General features: G+C 53.8%; 1 protein-coding gene across 27 annotated transcripts in view; it reads right to left on the bottom strand.

The window, feature by feature from the left end:
* Nucleotides 1-438: 438 nt before the first annotated feature.
* Nrxn2 (neurexin 2) overlaps nt 439-25,644 on the bottom strand; it is a 114,570-nt gene continuing 89,364 nt past the window's right edge. For 11 of the 27 annotated variants that reach the window (XM_087908180.1, XM_087908175.1, XM_087908181.1 and 8 more), the window contains 5 exons: nt 23,635-23,806; nt 19,708-19,797; nt 16,383-16,708; nt 14,339-14,417; nt 439-2,501 (listed from right to left, as the gene is read on the bottom strand). In XM_087908180.1, the coding sequence (XP_087764306.1) occupies nt 1,615-2,501; nt 14,339-14,417; nt 16,383-16,708; nt 19,708-19,797; nt 23,635-23,806 (1,554 nt within the window). In that variant the 3' untranslated portion in view covers nt 439-1,614. The remainder of the gene's footprint in view (nt 2,502-14,338; nt 14,418-16,382; nt 16,709-19,707; nt 19,798-23,634; nt 23,807-25,644) is intronic. The other 16 variants (XM_087908191.1, XM_087908189.1, XM_087908186.1 and 13 more) reach the window with 3 other exon arrangements.

Below are 25,644 nucleotides of genomic sequence, written 5' to 3' on the forward strand. Positions count from 1 at the left end.
TACCATCTGAGAAGTCAAGGTCATGGAACCCCAGTCAGATGCCAGGCCCCTTAACACCACACACAGGTCCCAGGTGTCCCCCACCTCAGCCCAGCAGGGACTTAAATGTGAGACACAGAACAGTTGTCCAACAGCCCAATGTTGTATTCAACTTGAAAGTTTGGGAAACGGGGTCAGCGAAATGGCTCGGTGATTGTGCAGCGGGCAAAGCCACTTGTCACCAAGCCTGAAACCTGAATTCCATCTTCAGGACCCACGGAGTGGAAACTGAGAACTGCGTCCTGTAAGATGTCCTCTAAGGGCTCATACATCTCTCACACTAAACACATAAATATTTAGAGAAAACTTACAGACAGTCAGATGCACCCACTGAGGTCCTGGCCAGGCCCAGACCCAGGACCTTACAGCACTCACCCCAGAACAAACTACACAGGACTGTTGGAATTTGGAAAGTTTTTGTTTTCTTTTTCCCACACATTTCCGGGTTTGGGGTGTTTTCCAAGACTCAGACACATTTGTTAACAAAGAGAAAAAAACTGGGGGAGCAGGGAGCCCATGGGTGGAGAAGTGATCCCAGCCATCCGCAGACACAGCCTCGCTCCCTCCCTTCCCTACACCTGCAGCTAGCTGACGCTACAGACCGCAGCTCTGGCACCTCGATTATTTGTTTTTAATATATATCTGCATTTGCCTTTCCCCTCCCCCCGCCCCCCCCACCCCGCTCCTCCAGCGGCTTCCCAGAAATGCACGTTGCCCGGCAGCGACACACACACACAACAGGCCTTGGCCAGGCCCAAGCCCTATGCCTGGGTGACTTCAGGCAGGAGCTTCTCCTTTTGAGGGGACTTGGGGCACTAGGAGAATGAACCCCACTGTCCGGACCCAGCCACCCAAGTGGGGCAGCTCTGGTCCCATCCTCCCACCCTCCTTCTCCCAGCGTCTCTGGAAACCCAAAGGGAGGGAAGCAGAGAAAATGAAAGTTTTTTAAAAAAAAAAGAAGAAGAAGAAGAAGAAGAAGAAGAAGAAGAAGAAGAAGAAGAAGAAGAAGAAGAAGAAGAAGAAGAAAGAAAAGAAAAAAGATTTAAAAAAGAAAAAGAAAGGAAAAAGAAAGAAGGAGGGGGTGAGAAGGAGGGAAGGAGGGTAGGGACAAGAGACACAGCAAGCCTGAACCAGGACAGAAGGGCTGGGAAGGAGAAGGAAGGCAAGAGGAACAGGGAGGAAGGAAAAAATCCGAGAGAAATAAACAAACGGCGCAGTGGACACTTTACAAAAACCCCAGCCTTCCTTCCCGCCCAGCCCCACCAAAATAAAACTACCCCCCTTAAAAAAATAAATCAACCCAGGGCTGTGAGCACGTGCCCTGCCTTGACGGCGCAGAGCTGAGAAGGACAGCCAGCCCCAGAGCTGAAGTGCGGCGCCGTGGGCAGCGGGAGGGAAGGGGATGAGCACATAGTTATATTCCTTTTCTTTTTTGCGTTTCCTCTTCGTGGGAGAAGCCTGAGGCAGCCGGGGAGAGGGTCTCCAGGTCCCCCTGCAGGGAGAGGGCCGCACCCTCCTCCCGGGCCCTCCCGGGAAGAGCAGTTGGCAGTGGGGCGCGGTGCCTGGACTGGGTGCTCAGACGTAATACTCCTTGTCTTTGTTCTTCTTGGCCTTGCTGGGCGTCTTGGGGGCAGCAGGGGCCTTCTCCTTCACCACCGCCCCATTGCTCTGGGCCGAGTTACTGATGTAATTCCGACTCTGGTCCACTTGGTAGGAGCCCTCGTCGCGGTTGCGGTACTTGTACATGGCATAGAGAAGGATGAGGATGCAGAGCGCCGCAGCCGCCACGATGCCCACCACCATGCCCGTGGTGCTGCTGGATTCGCGGATCACCTCCACCGCGCCCGGGGGGCCGCGTTCTCCCGGCCCCGTGGGGTTGGCTGTGGGCAAACGGGGGAAACCGGGGGCTGAGGTCACGCCGGGGCGCAGGGGAGGCGGTCGCCGCGGCTCGAAAGCCGTGGGGACCCCGGGCCCCAAGGGTGGGTTCTCCAGCAGTGGCTGCAGCGGGTCTCGGTGGTTCATTTTGCCCGCAGGCAGGTTGGGGGCTGGGGCAGAGGGCGCAAGTAGCACCCCGGGGGCGCCCGTGGCCCCATCTGTCCTGAGGTTGGGTCGGGGCACAGGCTTGCGGGGCGACAGGAGGGTGGTGCGGTCCGTGACCAAGGGGAAAGTGGTGTAAAAGTCCTCGTCGTCCGTGGGGGGGAGGCTGGAGTCAAAGACCTCCCCAGAGGCGAAGCCCGAGGCCTCCACGGGCTCCTCGCAGTCGCTGTCGTCGCGCTCAGCCTGGCACGGGCCCCCCGAGGACGGGCGGCGCGCGGCGGGCGGGGGCAGGGTGTCTTGGGTGGCACCCACGCCCGTGAGAAAGGGGTAGAAGGTGGGGGGCGGGGGCACGAAGGGGGACCGGGTGGCCACGGGAGGGGGGTCTAAGGAGTCCTCCGTGATAATGGGCAATATTAACTCTCCTCCTAGAAGAAGAAAGAGAAGAGAGAAGAGAGGGCGTCAGCGAGGGCCGGGGCGCGGGCGGCCGGCACAGAGAGAGAAACAACAGCCTCACACCCAAATCGGTTCAATCGGCTTTGGCGGAGACTAGCGCGGGCCGGGCCCGCCCGCCAGCCGGCCAGCGCCTGCGCTTTAAGCGGGCTGCGGCTCGGATGCCCTGGGCACCCCACGCGCGGGCTGTGACTCTGGGTTTTGGTCTTTTTGTTTCGTCTTAAGAAACCAAACGGAACAGAAAGGAAAGGAAATTGAAAAGAAACGTAATTTTTTTTCTACTGGTTTAAGGCTTTAAAAACATACAACAGCAGCATTTAAACAAACCTAACAACAATATCTTTTAGGGTTTTTTCTATATATTTCTTTTTGCTTTTTTTTTTGCTTTTGTTTTTAAAAAAGAAGATAGCATACCACGGAATTCAGGCAACTTACATCAACAAATAGGCCGTGTGATTTTAGCATGAAGAAAAAAATTACAAACAGAGCTGTGTAAGCGGGTTCTCCCGAAAAAAAATAAGAAAAAACAACTTTTCCGTACAACGTTTTCTGTCTATCTGTTTGGCATCTCCCTCCCTGATTTACTCCCTGGACAGCCTGCTTCCTCCAGAAAACTCGCTCTCCTCCCTCTCTCGAGCCCTCTTCCCCCTCACTAAACACAAGGCTAAAACTCGCACAGTGCAGGCTGGGGCTGGGGAAGTGGCAACCCTCAGGCTCAGTGTCATCGTGGGAAAAGGAAGGGTCAGTAGTGGGGGCATGGCAAGGAGGGAGGGTGGCAGGCCTACGTGGGTGTGAGTTCTTGGGGAGGGGGCTGGCCATGGGCAGAGCCTTGGAGCTAATTTCCGTGGGCCATAGGAGAGGAGACTTTGAATGGGAATGCATGTGTGGGACGGTAGGCAAGGGGGATCAGGCACACTGAAGTTGGGAGTTGTTCTATAGGGTTCTGGGAGGTGATGAGCTCAGAAGAAACATGGAGGTGGGAAGGAGTGGGGGGGGGCATCACATGATGTCTGAGCTAAACCTAATGCTCCACTTTCTTCACCCTCCACCTCTGACCCCCACTGACTTCCCCCCACCCCCTCCCCAGAACCCCCATGGACCGCCAGAACCTGGCCAGGTTATGACTGCCTCTGGCCCTCTTATTATTGTTAAAACAATAATAAAACAACGGAAAGAAGAAGAAAGCAAAAAAATAAAAGAAAATACATACACAGCCATCTGGGAGGGGCACGCTGGCTAAAATAGGGCCCAGGGTAACTAGTGGGGAAGGTCTGGTGGTGGGGAGTGGGTAAGTCTTCCCTTTAAGTCTGAAAACTGAATACCCTGGACAGAAACTGCAATTCCCATCAGCTCCCCATGGGCGGGAACTATAGCTTCCACTAGCCCTTCAGGGGGCATAAACTACAACTCCCATCCGTCTCTGGGTCAATAACTACAACTCCCAACAGCCTCCTGCGCCTCTTCACTAACCAAAGTTCTGCAAGCTTCTGACCTCTGGTAGATAGAAGCTGGTTAAGCGCTAGGCTGGAAGGAAGGCTCAAACTCTGGCTTTGAAGATTGCCTCTAGGCTTCTCAGGAATGGAGTTGAAGATTTCCTCTCTGGCTTTACCTCTGGCTCAACCCACACCCCATCCCTTCCTGAGTACTTCACTTGGTATCTGCACCCACAATCCTCCACCCTCTGTGGTAATCATCCCAGGGCTTCTACTAGCAGATCCTGCGGCCAGGCCAAGCCTCACATCCAGAGATTTCTCTGCTCTGCCTACCCCAGCCTTCAGGCTGGCTCCACTTCTCATTCCCTCTGCTGGCCCTTCCCACCAGCAGCTCCATCAATCTCCCAGAGGCCACAGCAAAACCTTGTCACCTAAGCGGAAAGCCTGCCCAGCTTCCCCAGCTGCACTTCCCATCAGGCTCCTTGTAGCACGAAGTTTAAAGCTCCAGAGCTCCTAGGCCTCCACAGACTTAGCCATAATGAAATGTGTAACCAAGAGCAGAGAATGCTGTGTGCAGCCGGACTGTCCAGCTCCACTGACGGAAGCCAGGACCTCATGCATGCCAGTCCAAGGACTCTGGCTCTACCGCTAAGTCACACCCCAGCCCTCAAACTCCAGCTTCTAGTCAATGGGGACTCTGAGGCCTGGAGAGAGCAGAGCTTCCAAGTAAGGAGGATGAACAAATTAGCCGGTCCCTTCTGTGACTTCCAGGGCCAGGAAGGGGACCAAAAAAGCCTGGACCATCACTCCCACACCTCCAAGGGCTGGCAAGGTTGCTCACCTGAGAACCCAGCCCAAAGGCTACATGAGCGTCAACTGAATTCCTGTGTAACTATAGACAAGTCCCACCCACACTGGGCCCCAGTCCTCATCTAGAAAGCTAGAATATTGCCATGCATGGTGGCACATGCTTGTGGTTCCAGCACTCTGGAGGTGGAGGCAGGAAGATCAGGAGTTCAAGGTCATCTTCAAGAACATAGCAAGTTCTGGCAGCCAGGTCCAGATCAAGCCTAGAATGCATCATTCCTGTCCACTGATCTGACTCCTACCTCTATCAGCTCTGCCTTTGACCTTTTCCATCACAGTCTGAGCCACTAGGGGCTGGGGCAATTCCGGGTCAAAACTTACCCTGACCTGGCTTATGATCCTCAACCGGCTGGCCATCACTGGAGACCCAGTGAAATGTCAGTCCTGTGCGAGGGACATGTCCTTTCCTAAAGCGTTGATCAGCAGACTGATCAAGGCCTGGCCCGATGGGTCTTGCAATCTATGCAGGAACTTAGTGCAGCCCTCCATTCCCATGTTCCTCCCATTCCCAGCATTTGCATCCCTGCACAAGGGCAAATTCAGCACACAGGAAAGCTCTTGGCCCTTCAAGTAGTAATGTCTTGGACCTAATCACAGCAGGCTCTCCTCCCTACATGAATCCTAAGCTCATCCAGGCCCTCTCTGCTCACCCACACTACCTGCTGTCTCCCGACCTTTGCCTTCTATTAGAACAGGCTCCCCTACAGATAGCTCGCTCACACATGCTCAGAATCCAACCCATGCCTCGTCTTCCAGGCTGACTCCAGTAGATAGCCTCTGCTCCTGGAGGCTCAGGTTTGACATACTGCCAGGGAAGGCCCAAAGGCCTGAGTCCCATCTGTCAATCTCACTAGCAGCCAGCAGCATGCCTGGCACGGAGCTGAGGTCCTTCTGCTCTTCGAGGGGAAGTGAATGACAAGTCCCCTGGCACTCCCTCTGAGATGAACCAGGTACATGGGGAAGCAAGGAGTGCCTTTTACGTGCTGAGCTCAGCTTTACATACAACCTCCTGCTCCGCCATCTTGGGCAACAGGCACAGCTGAGACCTAAGCAAGCCCCTGCTTCCTCCCTGTCCTCAGGCCTGGTTTCCACCCTCAGGCCTGGCCTTCCACCTTTCCCAGCAGAGACTGAGTTACCAGTGCCCTCAGGAACTCCAGGATCAACTCTTTCCCTAGCATGGCTTCTGATCCTCAACGGACTGGCCATTGCTAGGAACACAGGGAAGGGTCATTACTCCTTCCTAGAGTGCAGCTCATTAGAATGGCCAGGACACAGATCTTGGCTCTTTAACCATCCTGTCGCCTCCTACTGGATGAGGGCCTGGACCACACATTTCCTGCCCAGCCTGTGGCATTCCCACAACCACTTACCCCCAACTCACTAGTGCTTTGGACACACGGGCTTTCCAGATCTCCCTCCTCCAGGCCCCACAGCCTCCCCTGGCTCAGTCTCCATTCCCTTGGGGCTCTCCCAGCTCTTCTCTCCCCATGGTTTGTGGCCATATCTCCCATGATTCCACCAGTGCCCTTTGCATAGCAGCATCTTTCTCCGACACTACTTCCCCGTGTGCGCGGTACCCTCACACAAACCTTCTCCAAAGTGACAGGCCACAGAGACCCTCACACGGCTTTCCCACATCACCCTCATAAAACCTGGCCAGGATTATGAGGCACTGGAGTCAATGTATGGGCTTCCCTGGGGCACTGGTCCCGGAGAGATCAAGAAAACTCTCCCTGGGGAGGAATCAAGGTCTGAGCGAGGGAGGATTCCTCAGAGGCTTCCCACTGGGATGGTCCCACTGCTGGCCCTCCACTGAGCTTTGGAACAAGGGGAACACTCGGGGTGACTCATGATGCTGTGAGTCCTGTGATCAGCTCTGCATCACTGGGAGACCAACAGAAGACTGTGGCTCCTGCAGCCATCAGACTCTGACAAGCACAGCAGGCAGCCTCTAGCCCCTCTCTCACTTCTGGCAGCTGCAGTAGCTGCAAAGCACAGGTACATGCTTATCAGAGCTGCAACCCACTGGCCCTCTGCTCTTCTTCCCAAGGAAATGGAATTTCGACGCGCATTGAACCCACTTGCTAGAGAATTCCATTCTGATGGGACACCAGCAGCTATTCCCAAGTGGCTCTTCTAACTCAACGCTCCCTTTACAGACTCTTGCACAAAGTACGCCGAGGCCTTTCAGCCTTCAAGGCACCGGAGCCTGAATGAGAAATCTACCCATAAAGCTCTGTGCAGTGGCTCATACCTGTTAATCCCATTACTCGGGAGGCTGAGGCAGGAGGATCACCATGAGTCCATGAGTTTGAGGCCAGCCTGGGCTACAATGTGGAACCCTGTCTAAAAAAAAAAAAATCTACCTATGAACCCCAATTTCTATCCAGTCAAGATATGTTTACCCCCACAGAAGAATATGGATCTGAGGTTCAGGATACCCCAAGCTAAGCCTTCTGGTGGCTGAGACCCCCATCTACCAGTGCTGAGGGCCCTACCCAAGCTGTGAGGGGCAAGGTTAGCATTTCAGTGGATTAGGAGAAAAGGCAGCCCCCCCTTATACATAGACACAGCCCTATAGGTCCATGACTTGGCAAGTCACATGTCCACAATATTGAGAAAAGCCACTCTCCTCTGGGTGGACACAGCCCACATCAGGGCCCAGGATACACTGCCAAGCAAGCAGAGCACTGGCTAGATTTCGTCCCTACTCACCTGTTTAGCAGAGAAGTATGCCACTGTGGGCTGTAGCCTGAAGGATGATATCCCTCCGCACCTGCAACGCCAGCATGGCAAGGGCAGGGGCCAGCGTGGCTTCAGGGTCAGAGAGTATGAGCTACTCAACACTCAACGGGAGGGTATGTGCGCTTGTATGCGAGCACACACTCTCAGATGCATACCCCCTACGAAGATGTGCGTGTGTTTCTACATCCACAAGCATAAACTCCTAAGCACATCAACCTTCATGGATCGGAGACACCTGTGTGTGTGTCAGTGCGTGTGAGCAGACGTGTGCATGTGAATGGACCTCTATGTCTGCTGCCTGTAAGCCTGAGGCATGGGCTTTGTGTACATGCCATGTGGATGTGTCTCTCAGAATATGCAAGCAAAATACCATGGCTCTGAGCACAAGCAGTTTTCTACCCCATAAAATAAATATTCCTTCTGAACCTTGACATCTAGACTACATTTCCCAGCATCCCTAGCTACTGCGAATGGCCCAATTGCTAAGTATTAGACCCTGTCCAGTTCTTTGCCCCTAACAGTCTTCAGTGTTCCATCCTCCACATTAGGTGCCACAGATGGAGGGAATGTGGGTTCCTAGTGTGCCTTCTTGGCCGAGACCAGGTAGGGCATACCTGCGTGAGAAAGTTCTCTTGCATTAACCACTAAGATTCAGGTCTTATCTGTTATGGGGACAAATATTACCTTATATACAGACTTTAGCCCCCGAAATGGATGTCATGGTAACAAAATGACATGGCATTCAAGTGACAATTCAAGGAAAGGATAGGAGGCAGCAAAGATAAAAACCCACATGCCACTGTGGCAGATTTGGTACAAACGTTGCTGTACCAACCTGCCAGGCTGAGGTGCTAAGGAAAGTGTAGAACAGGGCCCAGGACTGCCAGCTCCAATGGTCCTCTTCTGGCAGCATGTTACCACATAAACTGAAACAAGAACTGGCTATCCTGCGGGCATGGAGGGAAGGAGATGCCAATCTCGACACGTGATTTCTGCAGAGGTCAGAAGAACCATTGCTCCCAGTCAGTCCCCACACAGGAGTAAAGACAGAAAGGGGCTCAGGGGCCAATGAGAAAGACCTTCTCAAGGAGTGAGGGTCTTTTCTGCCCAGTGTAGGAGTGGTCTCCACACCTACCATTTAAAGTGTCCTCAGGGCAATCAAGGCACTATGACGAAGGCAGGAGCAGAGAAACAAGAGAAGACATGGGGGTGGATAAGAGATTAGGGCTGTGGTGTGGCTGCCGTGACTAAGCCTCGAAGCCACCAGAGATGCGCAAGCTAGTGTGGGATGTCTGCACTTACACACAGCCAAGGAGAGCATCTCTCCCCAAACCCATGGAAGGCCATGAAGGATAAGGAGGGGGACATTCTGCCTGGCAGAGCAGCAGCCAAAAGCCTTCCCAGAGGGTGAAGCAGGATTTACTGGAGACCCTGCCGGAGCAGAGCCTGCCGGTCCAGCAAAGCCTGGGTTTCCTCTCCTGTGCTGAGGCATGTGTGCTGTGCACATGAACAGGACCCTGGCACCACCACGTGCTGCCCAGCTTTCACTAGTATCACCTCCTTTGGAGGTGGCAGTGGGTAAGGTCTTGCTATATACTCCAAGTTGACCTTGAACTTACAATCCTGTTGCCTCCACTCCCCAAGTGCTAAAATTACAGGTGCTCACCATGACACCCAACCTCTTTTCTTTTGTGAATGAGCTTGTGTTGTAGGGGCCACCTCTGCAGAACCACTGTACTTCAGGGATGTGTTGGAAGAAGTGAGATAAATATTCACTTCAGTTCATAGTCTAGAGACCTGAGGAGGCAGGTCTGGGTGGATCAGAGAAAGCCACCATCCCCTACGAACAACCTCTTGGCGTAAGACTTTTGTCACTCTTGGAGTGGCGGTAGGGACATTCTGAGACTGAACGTAACATGAAATAGATTCTTGGTGACCAGACAGGCTAGATTTAGGCAAAACATTCTCTAGCTGGTCCTCAAACTTGTATGTGCTTCTACATAGGAGCACAATAAGGTGGTGGCTTCCTGGCCATCTCGGAAGCTCAGCTGTGGCTCCAGGACTGAGCTATGGGTTTGGAACGCAATGTGGGCTGGAAGAGCCTCTCTGGGCTCAGCCCATGGAAACCTCCCGCTTCTGACCCCTTGCGTGCTCATTCCTGCACCTTGAGAAGCCATGAGTTAAAGATGACACAGACACAAGATGGAAGGAGACAAGACCCTGAGTCATTACTAGAACAGCTCCCATCAGTCAGAAGCATTGTTCATAACTCACGGGAAAGAGATTGCAGGTCTCTGTTAAACCTCAGAGGTTGTGGAGTGTCCATTATACCCACTAGTGTCACTCTGGAAGCTCCTAGGAATCCGGACATGTGCTTCTGTGCACCTGTGGGATGAGGCCTGCATATCCCTCTGAGGGTCTCGTTCCTGGGTGGGTGGCACTAAGGAGGGGTGTGTGTAGGGTAAAGGCATGGCACTGGTGTTCTTCTGGAACATGCGAACCTGTATGCATAGGAAAGTCTGTTTCCACTCTCCTAGACACACGCCCCTAAGCACATGTGCATATGTCTCGAGAAAACTGGGTGAGCCTGGGCATGCGAGTGTGTCCTTGTGTATCTGAATGGCTGTGTGCACACTCCTGGGAAGGAACACACAGCAGACACTGGGTCTGAGTGTGCAGATGCCATCCAGGTCTGCAGATAAGTGTGTGCTCATCTGTGTGCTGCTACATTAGCACCACTGAGCACACAGATACACCTGTGTCTGTGAGCATTTGTGTGGGCCATTTAGGCCCGTGTGTGTGTGCATGTGTGTGCATGTGTGTGTGTATGCCCCTTTGGGGATCTGAGTGAATATGGACATTCTTCTGTATGTCCAACATGTGTGTCTCTGTGGAGAATATATACACATATACATATCTGTGAGACTGAGTGTGTGTGTGTGTACATATGCCTCACAGAGTCTCAGTCTAAATGTGTGTGTGTGTGTGTGTGTGTGTGTGTGTGTGTGTGTGTGCATGCATGGATGTGCTTCTCAAGGTCCCCTCTCTTGAGGACAGTGTGGGGGTGCAGGTCTATGAGGATAAACAAATGTGGGCATTTGCAGCGTAGACTTCTGGAATCTGAGTGCTGGCGTCCCCTCTGACAACACAAACCCATGCTCTTTTGGTCTTAGCAAATATTCGCACCTTGGTGTGCAGAGGCCCCTTCTGTGGGGACAAACATGTAGGTCCATGAGTGCCTCCCTCCACGGATGGACATTTGCATTTTGCTGAGTACCCGTGGACAAAATATGACACCTGTGCACACAGACATGAGGGACACTTCTGTGGAAGAAGGCATGTGTGTGCATGCTTCCATGAGTGTGTTCCATGCCTAAACACTAATGCTGTGTCTGTGGTTAGGAAATATGTGAACATCTGGGAGTCCAAATGTGTATGTGGGACTGTGGTTTGCACACATATGTGAGCGAGTGTTACACAGGTGGCTCAGTCCACAGATAAATGCCTTTGTGAGCTGAGCATGGATGTACAGCCGTGAGTTCAAGGACACGTCACAGGGCATGTACTCTGAGAGTCAGGTGAGCGTGCACACAAAGGTCTGAACATGCCCTGAGAGCACGATGTATGAGATTTGCTGCCTCAGAGCATGTCTTATGCATGGACAGATGTGAGCATGCGAGAGCTGCCTCCGTGGGTCTCAGCATGTGTTTCCACGCAGCCCTGAGTGTGGGTGCCTTTGTGCAGCTGCACACGTGCTGGTGTGACTCTCTGGGGCTGAGCAGGCCAGCAGCTGGGAAGCATCTCTGGGTGTTCGGGAAGCTCTACACGTACACGTGAGACACTCAGTGCCTCTGGTACACAGCATGGGACTGTGTACACTATACAGCTTTGTGTTTCTCTGGACTTCTCAGAACTGTACCTGGGTTTCGGGGCATCTATCTGGGCATGCACATGACTCTTTGGATTTAAGCACCTATGTGCCTCTGTTGTTCTGGGTATAAATGGTTTGCACTTTACATGGTGTGTGTGGCAATATGTGATCTTCCAGGACATGTGTGATTGCGTAAACATGAGTGTACGTGTGTGTTCCCCTGGTCAGAGCACATGTGTGTGCATATGGATTTATGTCTCTGTGGATATAAGTCTTTGTGTTCTTCCTGTCTCAGGGGTACAAAGTCCACAGTCCTTCAGGGACCAGGCTGGAAATATAATATATAGGCCAGGACAGCTGGGCCAGCAAGCGTGGTATGCCACATTACCAACTGTGGGTGTGTGTCCCTTAAAGGAACTCCTAGTAGGACAAATTATAACACTACTGTGTGATTGAACCTCCAGCCTTGAGAGAAATAATATACTAGATGACAGGCTGACTAAGCAGGGAGAGAACAGGACTCGGAGTCTGTGGAGAGGATGGAGTGAAGGGAAGGGATGAGAAGTAGACAGGTCAAACAGGGATGATCCCATGGTCCACACGCCTACTCAGGGATGAAGATCTGGAAGCGAGGAGAGGAGACAGCCTAGGTTCAGACTCTGGGCAGCCTGTCACTAGCCTGGTGCTCTGCAGAAGCTTCCTTATCCTGGGCCCTGAAGTGAACTCTGATTGGAGAGGCCAGGACGAGAGGGCAGGGGAACATGGGCCAGGCCAGCCAGGGCACCCAGAAGTCATCCTGATTCCTGTCTGGGTCCCATGGGGTATGAGGACAGTGGGCATTTCAGAGCTATGGAATATTATGATGTAGGTGAGTGCCCTGGGCACTCCGAGGACCACCCAGCCCTGCTGTCGTCAGGGCTTATTTTCAAAGCTGGGCCACTCACCAGTCCTCCCCACTCCCAGTCTCCAGTCCTCCTTCGCCTCCATTACCCTCCCCTCACATGGTGGCTCTTTTTACAGAGGAAAGGCACAGTGGTCAGTGATTTCTGGGAGCCCTGACTTGGGGCAGATGACCCATCCTCTTCAGGTCCACTGTACCCTCTTATTCTAACAGAGCCTGAAATAGCTCAGGACACCAGAGAGCACACCATAGATCATGCCCAAGCTCCTACATAGACTCTGGGCTGGGGCATCAGACCCTCCCCGTATGGCCTCAGGCAGGTGTGTGTGTGTGTGTGTGTGTGTGTGTGTGTGTGCATAGTTGAGGTAGAGCAGAAATCTGTCATCACAGAGCTTGTGTACCAGAAGGAAAAGTGAGGCTGCACCCCTTCCCCATGGCACAGTCCCTGCCCAGAATTCTCACAGGTCATTCCTTGCAGCCATTTACGGCAAAACCAGCTGTAGGAATCCCCAGTCACTGTCCATGGCTTTGATGGGTTAGACAGTGCTGGGATGTGCTGTGGACAGGCCTCGTGCCCAAGGGTCTGCAGTGTAGAGCAGGAGGGGTGGCTCCCAGCAGAGGGGCCTCCTGCAGAGAGAGCATCTGCTACCAGAAGCATAGGCCCTGAGCTGTGGACAGAGAGGCTTTCCTGCCCAGAAGCTGGCACTTCCCATGAGTGTCCCTGGTGCAGGACCACAGAACAACCCCACTCAGTTCTGGACTACTGGGGACAAGAGGAATATAGGGAAGGGCATCAGCCTATGGGTATGGAGGTCTCCACTCCTAGTCACAGGGGGGCCTGTGACTAGGACCCCCAAGGCTCCACTGTCTATGACTGTTCCCTACCTACCCACACTAACTGGGTGGCAGCCTGCCCTCCGCTTCAGTGTCTCTTCTGGAGCTGGTAGGCCATCCAGACCCCTGACCCCAGGTCAGATTCACAGCCTTCTCCATCCCTGCATGCACATACCCCAGCCTTGCTGAAACTTATAACCTTGCTGAAACGTATAAACTTATAACCTTGCTGAAACTTATAGTCTCTGGGAAGCCAAGCATGAGATGTGGGTGTCCCCTCTACTCCAAGGGCTCATCCAGGCTGTAGCTAAGGCCTGTGCTCCCCACCGGGAAGCTCCCACCAGCCACATTCAGTCAGTCCTTTTCCGGTCTTGCTCTCAGCCCCCAGTGCCCATCCCCCACTGCTGGGCCACTGCCAACCTGCTCAGATGAGCAGCCCAACAACCACCAGGCCACCCCGACTCTCATGCTCTCAGCCAGCATGCAAAGCACCCCCAACCCCACCCTGCTCAGCTGCTCTCTGTAGCTGTAGCCTTGGTCCTGTGTCACCACCGCTCAGGAAGCCCTCCCCACAGCTTGTTCTCCTACAGCCACCTCAAGCTAGGATCTCCCCTGGGGACTGTATGTCTGGCCCTGATACAGAGGTTCCATGGAGCAACTGCCCACCTTGGCCTGACAACCTTGGAACCCTTTCAAGAACACCAGGTAAGTCCCTGAGGCTGAGCAGGAGGTCAAGGGAGCGCCAACAGAGACCTCTATGAATGGCCAAGAGAGCGCCACTCTTCAGGGCTGATGGGAGTTGTAGTTCTGGACCTGAGGACTGATGGGAATTGTAGTTTCCCACCTCCCATTCCAGAACTAATGGGCGTTGCAGTTCCTCATGTTTCTACAACTACATCTCCCTCTTTTCTCCCAGTTCCTTTTGGCTTTCCACCCCTAGGAGCCCAGACTAAAAACTTCACTATCCCCAAGAATGGGACACCAAAAGGCACCTTGTTAAGGGCATGAGAGGGACCTGGGGTCTTCTAAGTTACAAAGGGACTGCAGGAGAGAGCTAAAGCCTGCAGCACACCCTGGGCTGGGGCCAGGTGGCAGACAGTCGCCCCCCTCCCCAGCAGCGTCGCAGGGGCCCGGGGCAGGGGAGGGGGGAAAGGCACTCACCAGTACTAGGCTCACACTCCTCCAGGTCCTCATCATCGCTTGGACACTCAGCCGAGGCCACCAGGAGGTCATCTGTGTTCTGGAGGGATAAGGGGAGGAATAGGGAAACAGGGTTCCAGTGGGTGAGCAGATCCCACAGTTGCTTCCCAGGGTGGCGGGCAGCACAGAAAAGAAGCCCAAAGCCAAGCCCAGTCCTCTCATCATTTGTAACTTGGCCTCTCAATTTCCCATGCTAAAGGATACTAAACAGAGCCAGCCTTGTGGTCCCCACAGCCCCCAAGGATCAGACATGTGTTGAGTCCTTTACACTGGGGAGGCAGGGATGGGATGCCACACTTGGGCTGCACGGTGCTTGGGGGCAGGGCCATGGTGGACAGAAGATGCCCAGGCACAGAGACGGGGGATCAGTGTATGGAGGGTTCCCCATCTCCAGCTTCCCCATCCCATCACTTCTCATCTTTCCCAACCCCCTTCCACAGAGAGAACCAGGCTCCGCACAATAATTAGGGCTATGGTTGCCATGACAACAGGAGTCGACTTTGTCAGCATTTTCTCTCCTCCTGATTGCAAAGAAAGAGGATCCCTGAGATGAGTGAGCCCAAGGGGGAGGGGAAGCTCAGGGGGGTTAGAAAAGAGAGCCACAGAGGGAACCCAAAGTCCAAGGAGGAAGGGAGGCTGGGACACTACAGATCGGGAGAGAGCCAGGGTGGAGGTCAAGGACGCCAGGGTGAGAGAGCCTCATACTGCTCCCTAGGTTCCACTTTAGACCAACGGCCCTTGTCCAAGGACAAAGTCATGGACTTTTATTCCCTGCTGCGTCCTTGCCCCCTTTCTTTTCCACCCGCCCCAGTATCTCTCTGGGGCTATCCACACGGCTGGTCTGCCTACCTTCTTCTATTAAGATCAGATGTAATTTGGAAGGTCTGGGTGGGCGGGTAGTCAGTCCAGGGGAGGCTAGGCCTTCCTCTTAGGATTCCCCACTCTCTAGAGAAAAGCCCCTGGGCATTCAGATCCCCAAGATCTCTGGGCACTGAAGACAGAGGAGCCCTATAGATTGTTTCTTTCCTAGTCAGCCCAGCCCCACAATCTCTACAAGACAGACTGGAAAGAAAGAAGAGCCTGGAACCCAGCAATCCCAGCCCTGGGGGAAGCTGAAGACAGACTGGAGTGGGGGAGAAATGTTCTCATGGACACCCCAAGATTCTTCTGGGCCTGCAGGCCCAACAGCCAAAGCAGTGACACTTGGGGAGGGGAGACGGAATCACTGTGGAGCTGCGGTGGCCCAGCTAGGTCACTGTGGCAGGTACAAGCCCTCCATAACCAGTACTCAGCACAGGCATTGGTGACAACCTAGGTGCTGGGCAGTCCCATACACCTAGAAAGCCAGACCTGGCTGCTGCTCAGAGCCTTGTGCCCTTGGTGTGGCCCCCTCTAGACTCCAATCAGATCCAGGGAGCTCCTGAACTGCCGGATGGCTGTGTGTGTAGATAAGGCACACGGAACTCTACACAGCCATTCAGAGCACACACTCAAGGGAGGAGGCAGAGGCCTAGCCAGCTGAGGTGCTTGGTTCTTGCTCCAAGTCACATGCAGAAGATATGTGAAGGCAAAGGACTTAGTCTTGGCCTGTGTCACCCAAGAGAGACTCCAGCACAGGTAGAGGGTGCTCCTAGCCTCTACCAGCCTCTACCCTGGGAGACTGCACGTCACCACTCCAGTGTGTCATCTCGGCCCAAGATGCCACCATCCAACTCCAGTTGGCCCACTAAGCTCTGGATTGGTCACCCTCTTCACTATTCCCTCGATCTGCATGCAGACTTCCCTTCTCATGGCTAGAATGTATGGGCTTCTTCAGTCAACTGCCCTCAGTTCTGGACACCCTAGAAACAGTGGTCACCCCTGTATGGTCAATATCGCTGATTACCATGTGAGGGTCTCCTTCTCTTAAACCATCACCGTGACAAGAAGGTCAGAAACAGCTGTCTCCAGAACCATCCCACTTCCAAAGCCCCTTGAACCTTCCCAGGCCAAGAAGGGGTCTCACCTGGGTGGTGCTGTCCCTCATTGTGGGGGAGCGGCCCCGGCGAGTGGTGGTGGTGGCCATGGTGGTGGTGGTCTCCATGATGGTGGTGGCCATGTCAGCCAGCAGGGTGGTGGCAGTGGTCTCCGCACTGAGCAGCACGGACGGCCCCTCTCCTACTAGGCGTAGGTGGCCTTCGGTCCGCACGTTGGGGTCGCTCTCGGCGGCCAGCGCCAGTACCTTGAGCCCATTGTAGTAGAGGCCGGACACCTGGCCCTGGAAGGGGCGGCCCTGATCCCGGCCCCCAATCTTGATGGCAGCCTGGCTGTTGAAGATGGTCAGCTGGCGTCCTGGGGGTCGAGGATGGGGTGGGAGGAGCAGACAGAGGAGAGGCAGGCAGTCCAGGTAGGCCAGGAAGGGATGGGAGAGTGGAGAGAGCAAGGGGAGGAGGTGGAAGCCAGGAGGAAGCCAGCACGTGGATGGGGGAGGAATGAGGAAGAGGCAGACAACCAAGGGAAAATCCTTGTTAACCATAGCCCCTAGCCTGGTCACGTGGGACCCCCACAGGAGAGGGTCGCCAGGACACACATGGGCTGGGAAAGGGAGCCTGGTCACCCCCTGTTCCCACCATGCACATGCCTCTCCATCTGCCCCTGTCCCCCTTTCTGATCCCTCCCCAGGGCTAGCACCCTTTTCCTTATCCTTTAGTTCCACCCCAGCTTCTCTCTCTGCTCTCCCAGACATCCCACCCAATGTCCAGCCCCAAGCCATGGTGTCCTTCAAAGCAGTAGGCCATGGCAACAGAGACAGAGACAGGAGGGGGTCCTGCCAGCCAAGGTAGAGTTGGTAAGTGTGAGCAGAGGAAGCAACAAGATGGTGGACAGAGAGTGTGGGTCTACTCCGGGCTGGTTCACCCGTAGTGCCCTGTGATGGCTGGTCAGGCTGTCTAACCTCTCCTGCCCAGCCACTGTCCTAGGACAGGCCCTGGGGAGCACAGCCCTTCCCCCATTATGGACGTGCAAGCCCAGAAAAGGAAAATGTTAAAGGGACCTTGCTTGGCTTGCTGACAGCCAATATAACTGCTCCAGCTTCAACCCGGCCTTGCACTTGGCAGTGTTATAGCCTCTGAATGGCCCCTGCAGGGAGCTTGGCTGCTTGCTTTGGTTTTAGTGAACCTGGGGGGGTCAGTTTAACCCTCTGAGTTTGTTGTTTTGGTTTGGTTGTTTTAGAAAAGATATTTATTATTTTTAAGTTTAGATTTAACTTTGGTTTTGATGTTATTGGGGAGGGGGCAGGTGGAATACAACTGTGCCCCACTCTCCCGTGGACCTTCAGCTGCTTTCATTTAAGGCCTGCCTTAGCCCTTGTTAGCCTCAGGTTAGTGCCTCGTTAGAGATCTGTTTAGAATTAGAAACCTGTGACCCCGGCCCCCTAAACCTGGGCTGAGACAGTCCAACGTGTGACCCATACTCTCTTTAGAAACAGGCTCTCCAGGACTCCCAAACATCTGTCCAACCGAGGACGTTGTGTGTCTCCACAGCCCCCTTACTCAGCCTCTCCTCCCATACACCCTCCCGCTTCAGGCTCAAGTAAAGATGCCCCCTCCAACAGCCATGCTTCCTTATATATGGTGGAGTCCAGCCCACACAGGCAGAAGGCTGCTGCCTAAGAATTCTAATAAGAACAAAGCGGAGAAGGGTCCTAAGGGCCAGACGAGTTCTCCATTAAATGAATGCCTTCCCAGAAAGTCTTCTCAGAGCCTTTACAAAACTAATGTCCACGTGGACTTCTGGACATCAAACCCGCTAGGCTGCAGGTCTCTTTACTACCAGGCAGCCCCTGGATCTGCTGCTCCAGATGTTCCGGAAGTGGAAAGTGGAGCCATTCCATAAACATTTATTGAGCCCCTACTGTATCCCAGCAACTGACAAGACAATATCCCCTCCAAGGCCATGCCATCCTGACCTGGAATAGTCTATGCCTTCTTCTCACAGTGAAGGTGGGGTGGGCTGAGCCAAGACCAAGGAGCGAGCTAGGCTCACGGGGTCAGTGCTGGGCCAAAGGCCACACTAAGAGCGAGCTCCTCCTTCTCTTCTAGAAGAGTAAACTAAACACATGCTTAAAGAGAAGGTGTGGTTGCCACTAGTGAGGGCCAAGGAGCTCTTTTCCAGAGCCCCCCAAGTCATTTTCTTCCTCCAATAGCTCTCCCAACCTATGGGCTATGGGGATGGGGGTGGGTACCACAGTTGTTCCAGCCTCAGCCCAGGCTCCTCCCTTGGCCTTTCTGATTCTAGGAGGGGAGGGTGGGTAAAGGAGAGGAGGCCAGGGCCTCTGCCTCCACCTGCCATGAATGCCTCAAAGGGTTAAAGTTCACCCCGCTGGAGAGAGCAGCCCAGTGTGGCTGGGGGCTGCAGGTTTTAGCCATGTCTGTTACAGTCCCTTTAACTTTTGTGTCCTGCTGTGGGTTTATCACATCTGGTTATCAGCGTGTTTAGGCCCCATGGGTTCAGGGGCTGGAATTTACTTTGGGGGATTTTATTGGGGAAAGTCCCATGGACATTTAGAGCACAGTTATCAGGTGGTTAAGTGGTGGTTTAGTACTTCTGCTCCCCACTAGAGTTTAGCCTTAGAGGTACAGAGCTCGCCCCTCCTCCAACGGGAATAACACTGCTATGCCCTTGGCTCCCAACTTCCCTGGTGACAAGAAGCCTTCCGTCTCATATAGCAGTACCTCACTTGCCACTTAAGGGCCTCTTAGGGACCTGCTCTGTCTTCCTCAGCAGGCCAGCAGCAGAAATGTCAAAGAATCCCTAAGAGAGCACCGCGCTTTCTCTCGCCAGTCTTTCTCTCGCCAGACTGCACTACTTCTAAGGGACCTGAGACCAAGGCCTTAGAGGCCCCAGCTCTTCCTTTCCCCTCAGGATTGCCTGCTGAGCCCTCCTTCACTGGCTCTGCCCACCTTGCTTCCCAAACCCTTCCCACCTTAGGTGCCCTGTGGCCCTTTACTAAATCCCTTAGGTGAAATTGGCCAGAGGGGCCCGGCTTTCTAGCTTGTGTCCCACCCCCTGCTGCCGACATCATAGCTCAGCACGTGCCGAGGGCACCTCCATCTTTCAAGGGTCAGTCGAGGAAGACGCCAGGTTTTCTCTTCCCTATTCCCAAACCACCTCTCAGCACCAGAGCGCAGGGGACGGAAGGGAGCATCCTGCCCGGACAACAGTCCCATCCCTGGGGGGCGGGGACAACAAAGGAACGGAGGGGCGGGGGAGAGAGCTCTGCACCTTTAAGATAGTGTTTTTAAAGTTAGTTAGTTAGTTAATTAATTAATTAATTAATTCTGGTTAATTACCTTTGTCGAGCAGCCACTCATCTACTACTCGACCAAGCCGGTAGGGGATTCTCTGTCTAGCAATCGCCAGGCGCTCGTTATCAAAGTTTCCTTGGAAAAGTTTAGAAAGACAGTAGGTTTCTCAGGCAGCGCAGTCCAAAGGCTTTAGAAAGTTAATTATGCAGTTCTCAGGAGACCCCAGCAAGCAGCCACATCCAACAGGAAGGAGGGAGGCAGGGATAGAATGCTGGGGCCCCCTCCCTAGGCTCCACCAGAGCCGGCCCCACCCTTGGGGGCGAGAGTAACCCAAAGGAGAGGGAAAACCAAGAAAAGGGGAAGGAAGCAGAAAGGAAAAGAAAAAAAAAAAAAGAAGAACAAACAAAGAAAACCCCGCAGCTGGAAGGTCAGAGGTTAAACAGGTTTATCTAGTCAAGCTGTTGAGGCTGAGCCCACTTCCTTCACCATCCCAAAGAGGGGTGGCGGGGTGGGGGCGGGGCGTTTAGCAGGTTTAAGTTAGGGGGCGGTCCAGCTGGTTACTGCGTTTACAGGGTGGTTTAGACGTGGGAGGGGTGGGTTAAGCGGGGTTTATGCAGCATTTAAGGGGGTGCCCGGCACACTCATTTCACTGAGCCTTAAACCACTTCTCAAAGTCACTGCCAGCTCCCATTATCTCCTGGACTCAACTCCCAGCTGCCCCATCACCAGTTCCCACCTCCTTCCACACCCCTGGCCAACACACCCTTCCTCCTTGGTCTCTGTCCCCTCACACTAGACCTCCTCGCTTTTCTCCCTGCAAGCTGCTTCTGCCTGCTCACCTGGTCCTGGATCCCTGCACTCCTGGCGGCTGCTACAGAGCAGGGCTGGGGATGCCCACAGGCAATGGGGTGAAAGACCATGGGGAGAGGGGGAGCTAGGTGCTTGAACTCTCTCCTGCTCTCACTTGCCACCTGGACCAGCCTACATCCTGGACCAACACCTTCAGGAACACCTTGGCAAATTCGCCCACTGGGGTTCATGTGTGCATGGGTGCAAACGCTAGGTTCTCTACAGATTCAAGACCTGACTGCTGGTATCCACTGAGCCTCACCCAGACTGAATCCCCCTTTCTCCATAGCCCTCTCACCCCATCTCCTGTTGCTCTCCTTGGCCCTCGCCTGCTCCCTGCTCGACCCTGGCCTTTACCTTGCTGTCTTCTTCATCTCAGTCCTGCTTCAATATGATCAGGCTCTGTGCAAAGCCAGGCTCTGCACCCTCCAAACTCTGATCCCAGCCTTGGCCCCATTTCTCTCCCTCATCTGCAGGCCCTGCCAGCTCCTCAGCCTTTCTCCTTCAAACTCCTTCCCCCAGTTTTAGCTCCGCCCTTCTCCATCCTTGGCTCCCCATCTGGATACCCACCTGTTCTTTCCACTCTCCTACCCCTGAGACAAGAAAGGAGAGAGAGAGAGAGAGAGAGAGATAGAGATAGAGAGAGAGAGAGAGAGAGAGAGTACATGTACACCTATGTGGAAGGGGCTTGTCAATGTGCCTTTCAGTGTTTCTCCGTGAACCTACCACAGTGGACAGGGACATGATTTCCTTTGAAAATGTGGCCACTCCATTTATTTAAACCACTCATGCTGAGGCAGGGGCATTCCTCCTGTCTGCACCACATGGCTACACTACCTCACTAAAAACCCAGGCTGGCCTGTACCTGCTTACGAATAGCTCTCTGGACCATCTATGCTTATGTTCATGTGTACATGCAGGATGCCCCCTTAAGAGCTTTGGGGCAATGAGACCCTGCCTTCCCTCTAGACTCAGAGAGGTTACATGACTTGGCCCAGGTCATGTAATCTATCAATAGAGATTCAGTATTAGATCTCAGGTTCCACTGAGTCAGAATCCAGAGGCTGTGGGAGGCCAGATATAGTGGCACACATTTTTAATCCCAGCACTCTAAAGGCAGACACAAGTGGGTCTCTGTGAGTTCGAGGCCAGCCTAGTCTACATAGAAAATTCTAGGCCAGCCAGGGCTACAGAGTGAGACCCTATCTCAAACAAACAAGGTAGGTGTGGGACCACGCTCAGTGCTGTTGTGGCCTGTGTAACTATTCAGGGGCTACTTTCACATTACACACAGGCAGCAACCAAACCTTCAAGAGACCCAGATTTAGCTGGTTGTGGTGTACACCCCCTTTAATTCCAGCACTCAGGAGGCACTCTGTAAGTTCCAGGCCAGTCTGGTCTACATAGTGAGTTCCAGGACCCCCAAGGCTATGTAGGCCCCCATCCCCCAAAAAAGATTAAAAGATACCCAGATTTGCAAGAAAGGGATGCCAGACAGCCTTTCCCTATACCTATCCAGGGGTTCTGGTAGAGGATAGCAGATACCATGCCTCCCTCCTAGGCTCTGGCCTGTTGAGGTGATCCTCTGGGCATAAGGCCTGACTGGGCATGGTGAACTCTTCATGCCCTGTCCAGCACAGACCAATGTCCTCACTATTACAAAGGACTATACCTGTTCCCCTGAGACAGAGAGAACTCTGATGCCCTAGGCTATCAAGGTCTGCTGTGGCTAGGAGTACAGACAGGCCTGGGTAGGAGAGTTAGCATGTCAGACTCCACATACGCCCAGGGTTTTGGGGTAGACAATCATCCCTCTACAGAACTGTTTTCTTGTGGATCCATGTCACCTTTGGAATGTCTGAGGTCATCTGGACATCAGGCTGACCTACAAGTATGTCAGCCTCTGTTTGCTAGGAGGATGTGGGGAGTTCTTATCTCAAGGGATTGTGAGTCCTGAGCCTGTCTGTACTGGCTTCTGTATCTTAGCATGAGTGAGCCTAAGGGTTTGTCCTGCTCATGTCTGCCACTCTGGCGAGGAGCAATGGAGGTCACAGGTGGTCATCCTGCTACTCAGTGGGGTCCTGTGTGACAGGCAGCAGGCACCCACAGCTGAGTCCCTGGCTGTCTCCCTGCAGTGCTCCTCCCTCCCTCCCTCTTGGTCTGCCTCTTGCAGGGCTCTGTCCACCTCTTCTCTCCCTACTGAGTCTGTGTCAGCATCTCCGCATCTCTGCATCTCTCTGCATCAACCCCGGAGCTGCCTCCATCTCTGCAGATGGCTCCGTGACTATTTCCAGAACCCTCCATCACTCCTCCTCTGGCTTCCTCTCACCCTGAGGCTCCCTCCTGTGCTTCCAACCCCCCCCACACACACACACACACATACATGGCCTCATCCTCCTCCCTCCCCTGAGTTCCTAAGACCTTGATTTGTCCTTGACCACAGCTGTGGCCCTAGGAACTAAGTCTCTCTGTGTCTTCATCTCTGGGTTCCCAGGCCAGGCACAGGCCCTGCACCTTCTGTGTTGCGTGTGATGGCTGTGAAGGTGTCTGACCCTCCTTCGAACTCGGTCTTTCCTCTCTCCCTTCCACCGTGACCCTTACTGCCTGAAACACTGGGATCCTGTCTCTTGACCTCTCTAAGCTATCTCTCCAGCATCTCCAGAGGTTGACTTTGGGTCTTTGTCTGGTTCTGTTTTGGAGAGTGGTTTACCTCCTGACAAGACGTGTTTATTTAACTTGTGAATCTCTCTCCTAGACTTCTGCATGGGTCTCACCGTTTCCACCCTGCCCCTCTTTTCTAAATCTACCTTTCCTCAATGGTATCAGACAACCCCTAATTCTACCCTCCTTCGTCTTCTCTGCCCATTCCCAAACTGGATTCTTACAACCTCATCTAAATAATATCTTCCCCCAAATCACCAGCTTACCTCTCGACCCTCACATCTCTCTTTTTCTTAGCCACGCCCCCACCTGGGTTCCACCCAATCTTTTCCATAGCCACGCCCTTCTCCGGAAGCCTCGCGACTTAGCCACGCCCCACAGCATTCCACTCAGAGGCTGCCAGACCCCACCCTGTCCCACCTTGTTGCCGCTGTATCTCCGCTGCGGATCTGTACCACCTACCTGCTGGGTACCGTTCGTTGACTGGCCAGCTGTCCACCTGCAGGGTGGCATTGCCACCACTTCGAGTAAATCGCACCACGTGATATTTGCCGTCACTCACGATGGCGTTGGGCTCATCAATGGTAATGTCGTCCGTGCCCACATTAAAAATCACCCCAACAGTGCCCTGGTCCTGGGGACGGGGAGGGAGAGGTCAGCAATGGGGAGGAGGCCAATATCTATTCCTGTACAACTCTACTGAGGTTCCCAAAGCCCTCTCTCACAGCCTTCCACAAGTTTTCTAAAGCACCTCCTCAGGTCTCAACTGCACAGGGCAGTGGGCAGGTTTTCCCTCTGGCATATGCAGGCTGTAGAGCACCCTGGAGGCTTATCAGTTGCGGACCATGGAGCCCTTTCCACAAATCCCCTGTCTCTTGCCCTCAGGCTCATCCAGAATATTTGGAGATGTTTCCTGGGCACCTATGCTATGCCCCTAGAGTCCACATGGGGACAACAAGGAGGTGGAGGGCTCCCTAAGACATCACAATAGGAGGGTTCACAGCCTCAGAGACCAGGATAAACCCCCAGACTCCAGTCTGGTCCCAAGACTGACCTCTGACCTTGGCAGCTATGGAATCAGGGGTAACCTGGACTCTGGAAGGGGGTGAGAGGCAAGGGAAGAGAAGAGAGTCATAGAGCTCTGCCAGCTTTATTAAAGGAGGGTCTTGGGGTGTTGGGGTGGGGCTGGGGGCTTGAGAGAGCAGGCGGAAGACAGATAAAGACTAAGGCCTGTAGCAAGGAAGCGAAAAGTCCGCAACCTCAGGAACCAGACCCATAGGGAATGCTGAAGAGGCCGCAACCTCAGGAACCAGACCCATAGGGAATGCTGAAGAGGCCGCAACCTCAGGAACCAGACCCATAGGGAATGCTGAAGAGGCCGCCTGGGGTCCAATCCACAATAATTTGGCCAGCGGTGCTGAAGTGAGAGAAGGGGTTTGGCTGAGTCCACAAAAGGACACACAGTAGCCCCGGGGGAACTTGCAGAGTTACATTTTACCTGGGAAGAAGCTAAGGCTGGGCTTAAGGACTGTCTCAGTCTCAGCTCACAAGACAGGACCCAGCATCTGAATCCCAGCTGGCCCGCCTCCAAAACCCTTGCTCTTGTCTCTGGCCTACTAGTGTGGAAGACACTCACTCAGCTGAGGGGTGACGCATGAGAAATGCTAAGGCTATCTTGCCTTCAGGTCCACGGTGTCTCACCATGCCAGTGGAAGACCCACTAAGCCCTAAGATAATCCCCCTATACCTCCCAGCAGCCATCATGAATACAGCAAGAATCAGCCCCTGACCCTCCTCCCACAGGGCAGACACAGGTTCCTTTGGACCCCTGGATCACTCTCAGAGACCCAGTCCAGTACACGAACACAGTGAAAGACCCCATTCCAGCCTGAGCAAGAAAACCCTTTGGTTGTCAGCTACATCTAAAGGGATCTGAAAGCCTGGGAGTGTGGGTAGGGAAGACACAGCCAGGTGAGGGTTGGGCTGAGGGGCAGGACAGAGTTGAAGACCAGGGTATGCAGCTATGATCCCCATGGCTATCTATTTCCCACTTCTGGGGTTCAGTTCTCCCCATCCTAAGAGCGGTAACAAGCCACACACACCTGTATGCACACACATGTGCACACACTGCCATCCACCTCCAAGGAGGTAAAGTAAGGAAACTGAGGCGGCCTTGCCTAACAGCCTTAGCAAGCCCCGCCCATGCACCACCCACAGACCGACAACATCCCCAGGGAAACGCGATCATCATCTGCTCCCCACACAGGCGAGGGAACAGCCAAGCCTCCTGGTTACTATTGTTAGGAATGATACCACCCAGAATAGTATCAGCCCCTTGGATGTCTCTGAGGGTTCCTCCCCCTCATGAGGCCCCGCCTGGGCAGTGACAATGGTCAAGGGCGCTGGCAGACTGGGAGTTGGATGGCAGAGGGCTGGCTAGAGGAGCTGGAAGGCAGGACACCTGGGTTTCCT

Source organism: Myodes glareolus, chromosome 7, assembly GCF_982192425.1.
Source record: "Myodes glareolus chromosome 7, mMyoGla1.1, whole genome shotgun sequence".
In the NCBI taxonomy this organism is placed as follows: domain Eukaryota; kingdom Metazoa; phylum Chordata; class Mammalia; order Rodentia; family Cricetidae; genus Myodes; species Myodes glareolus.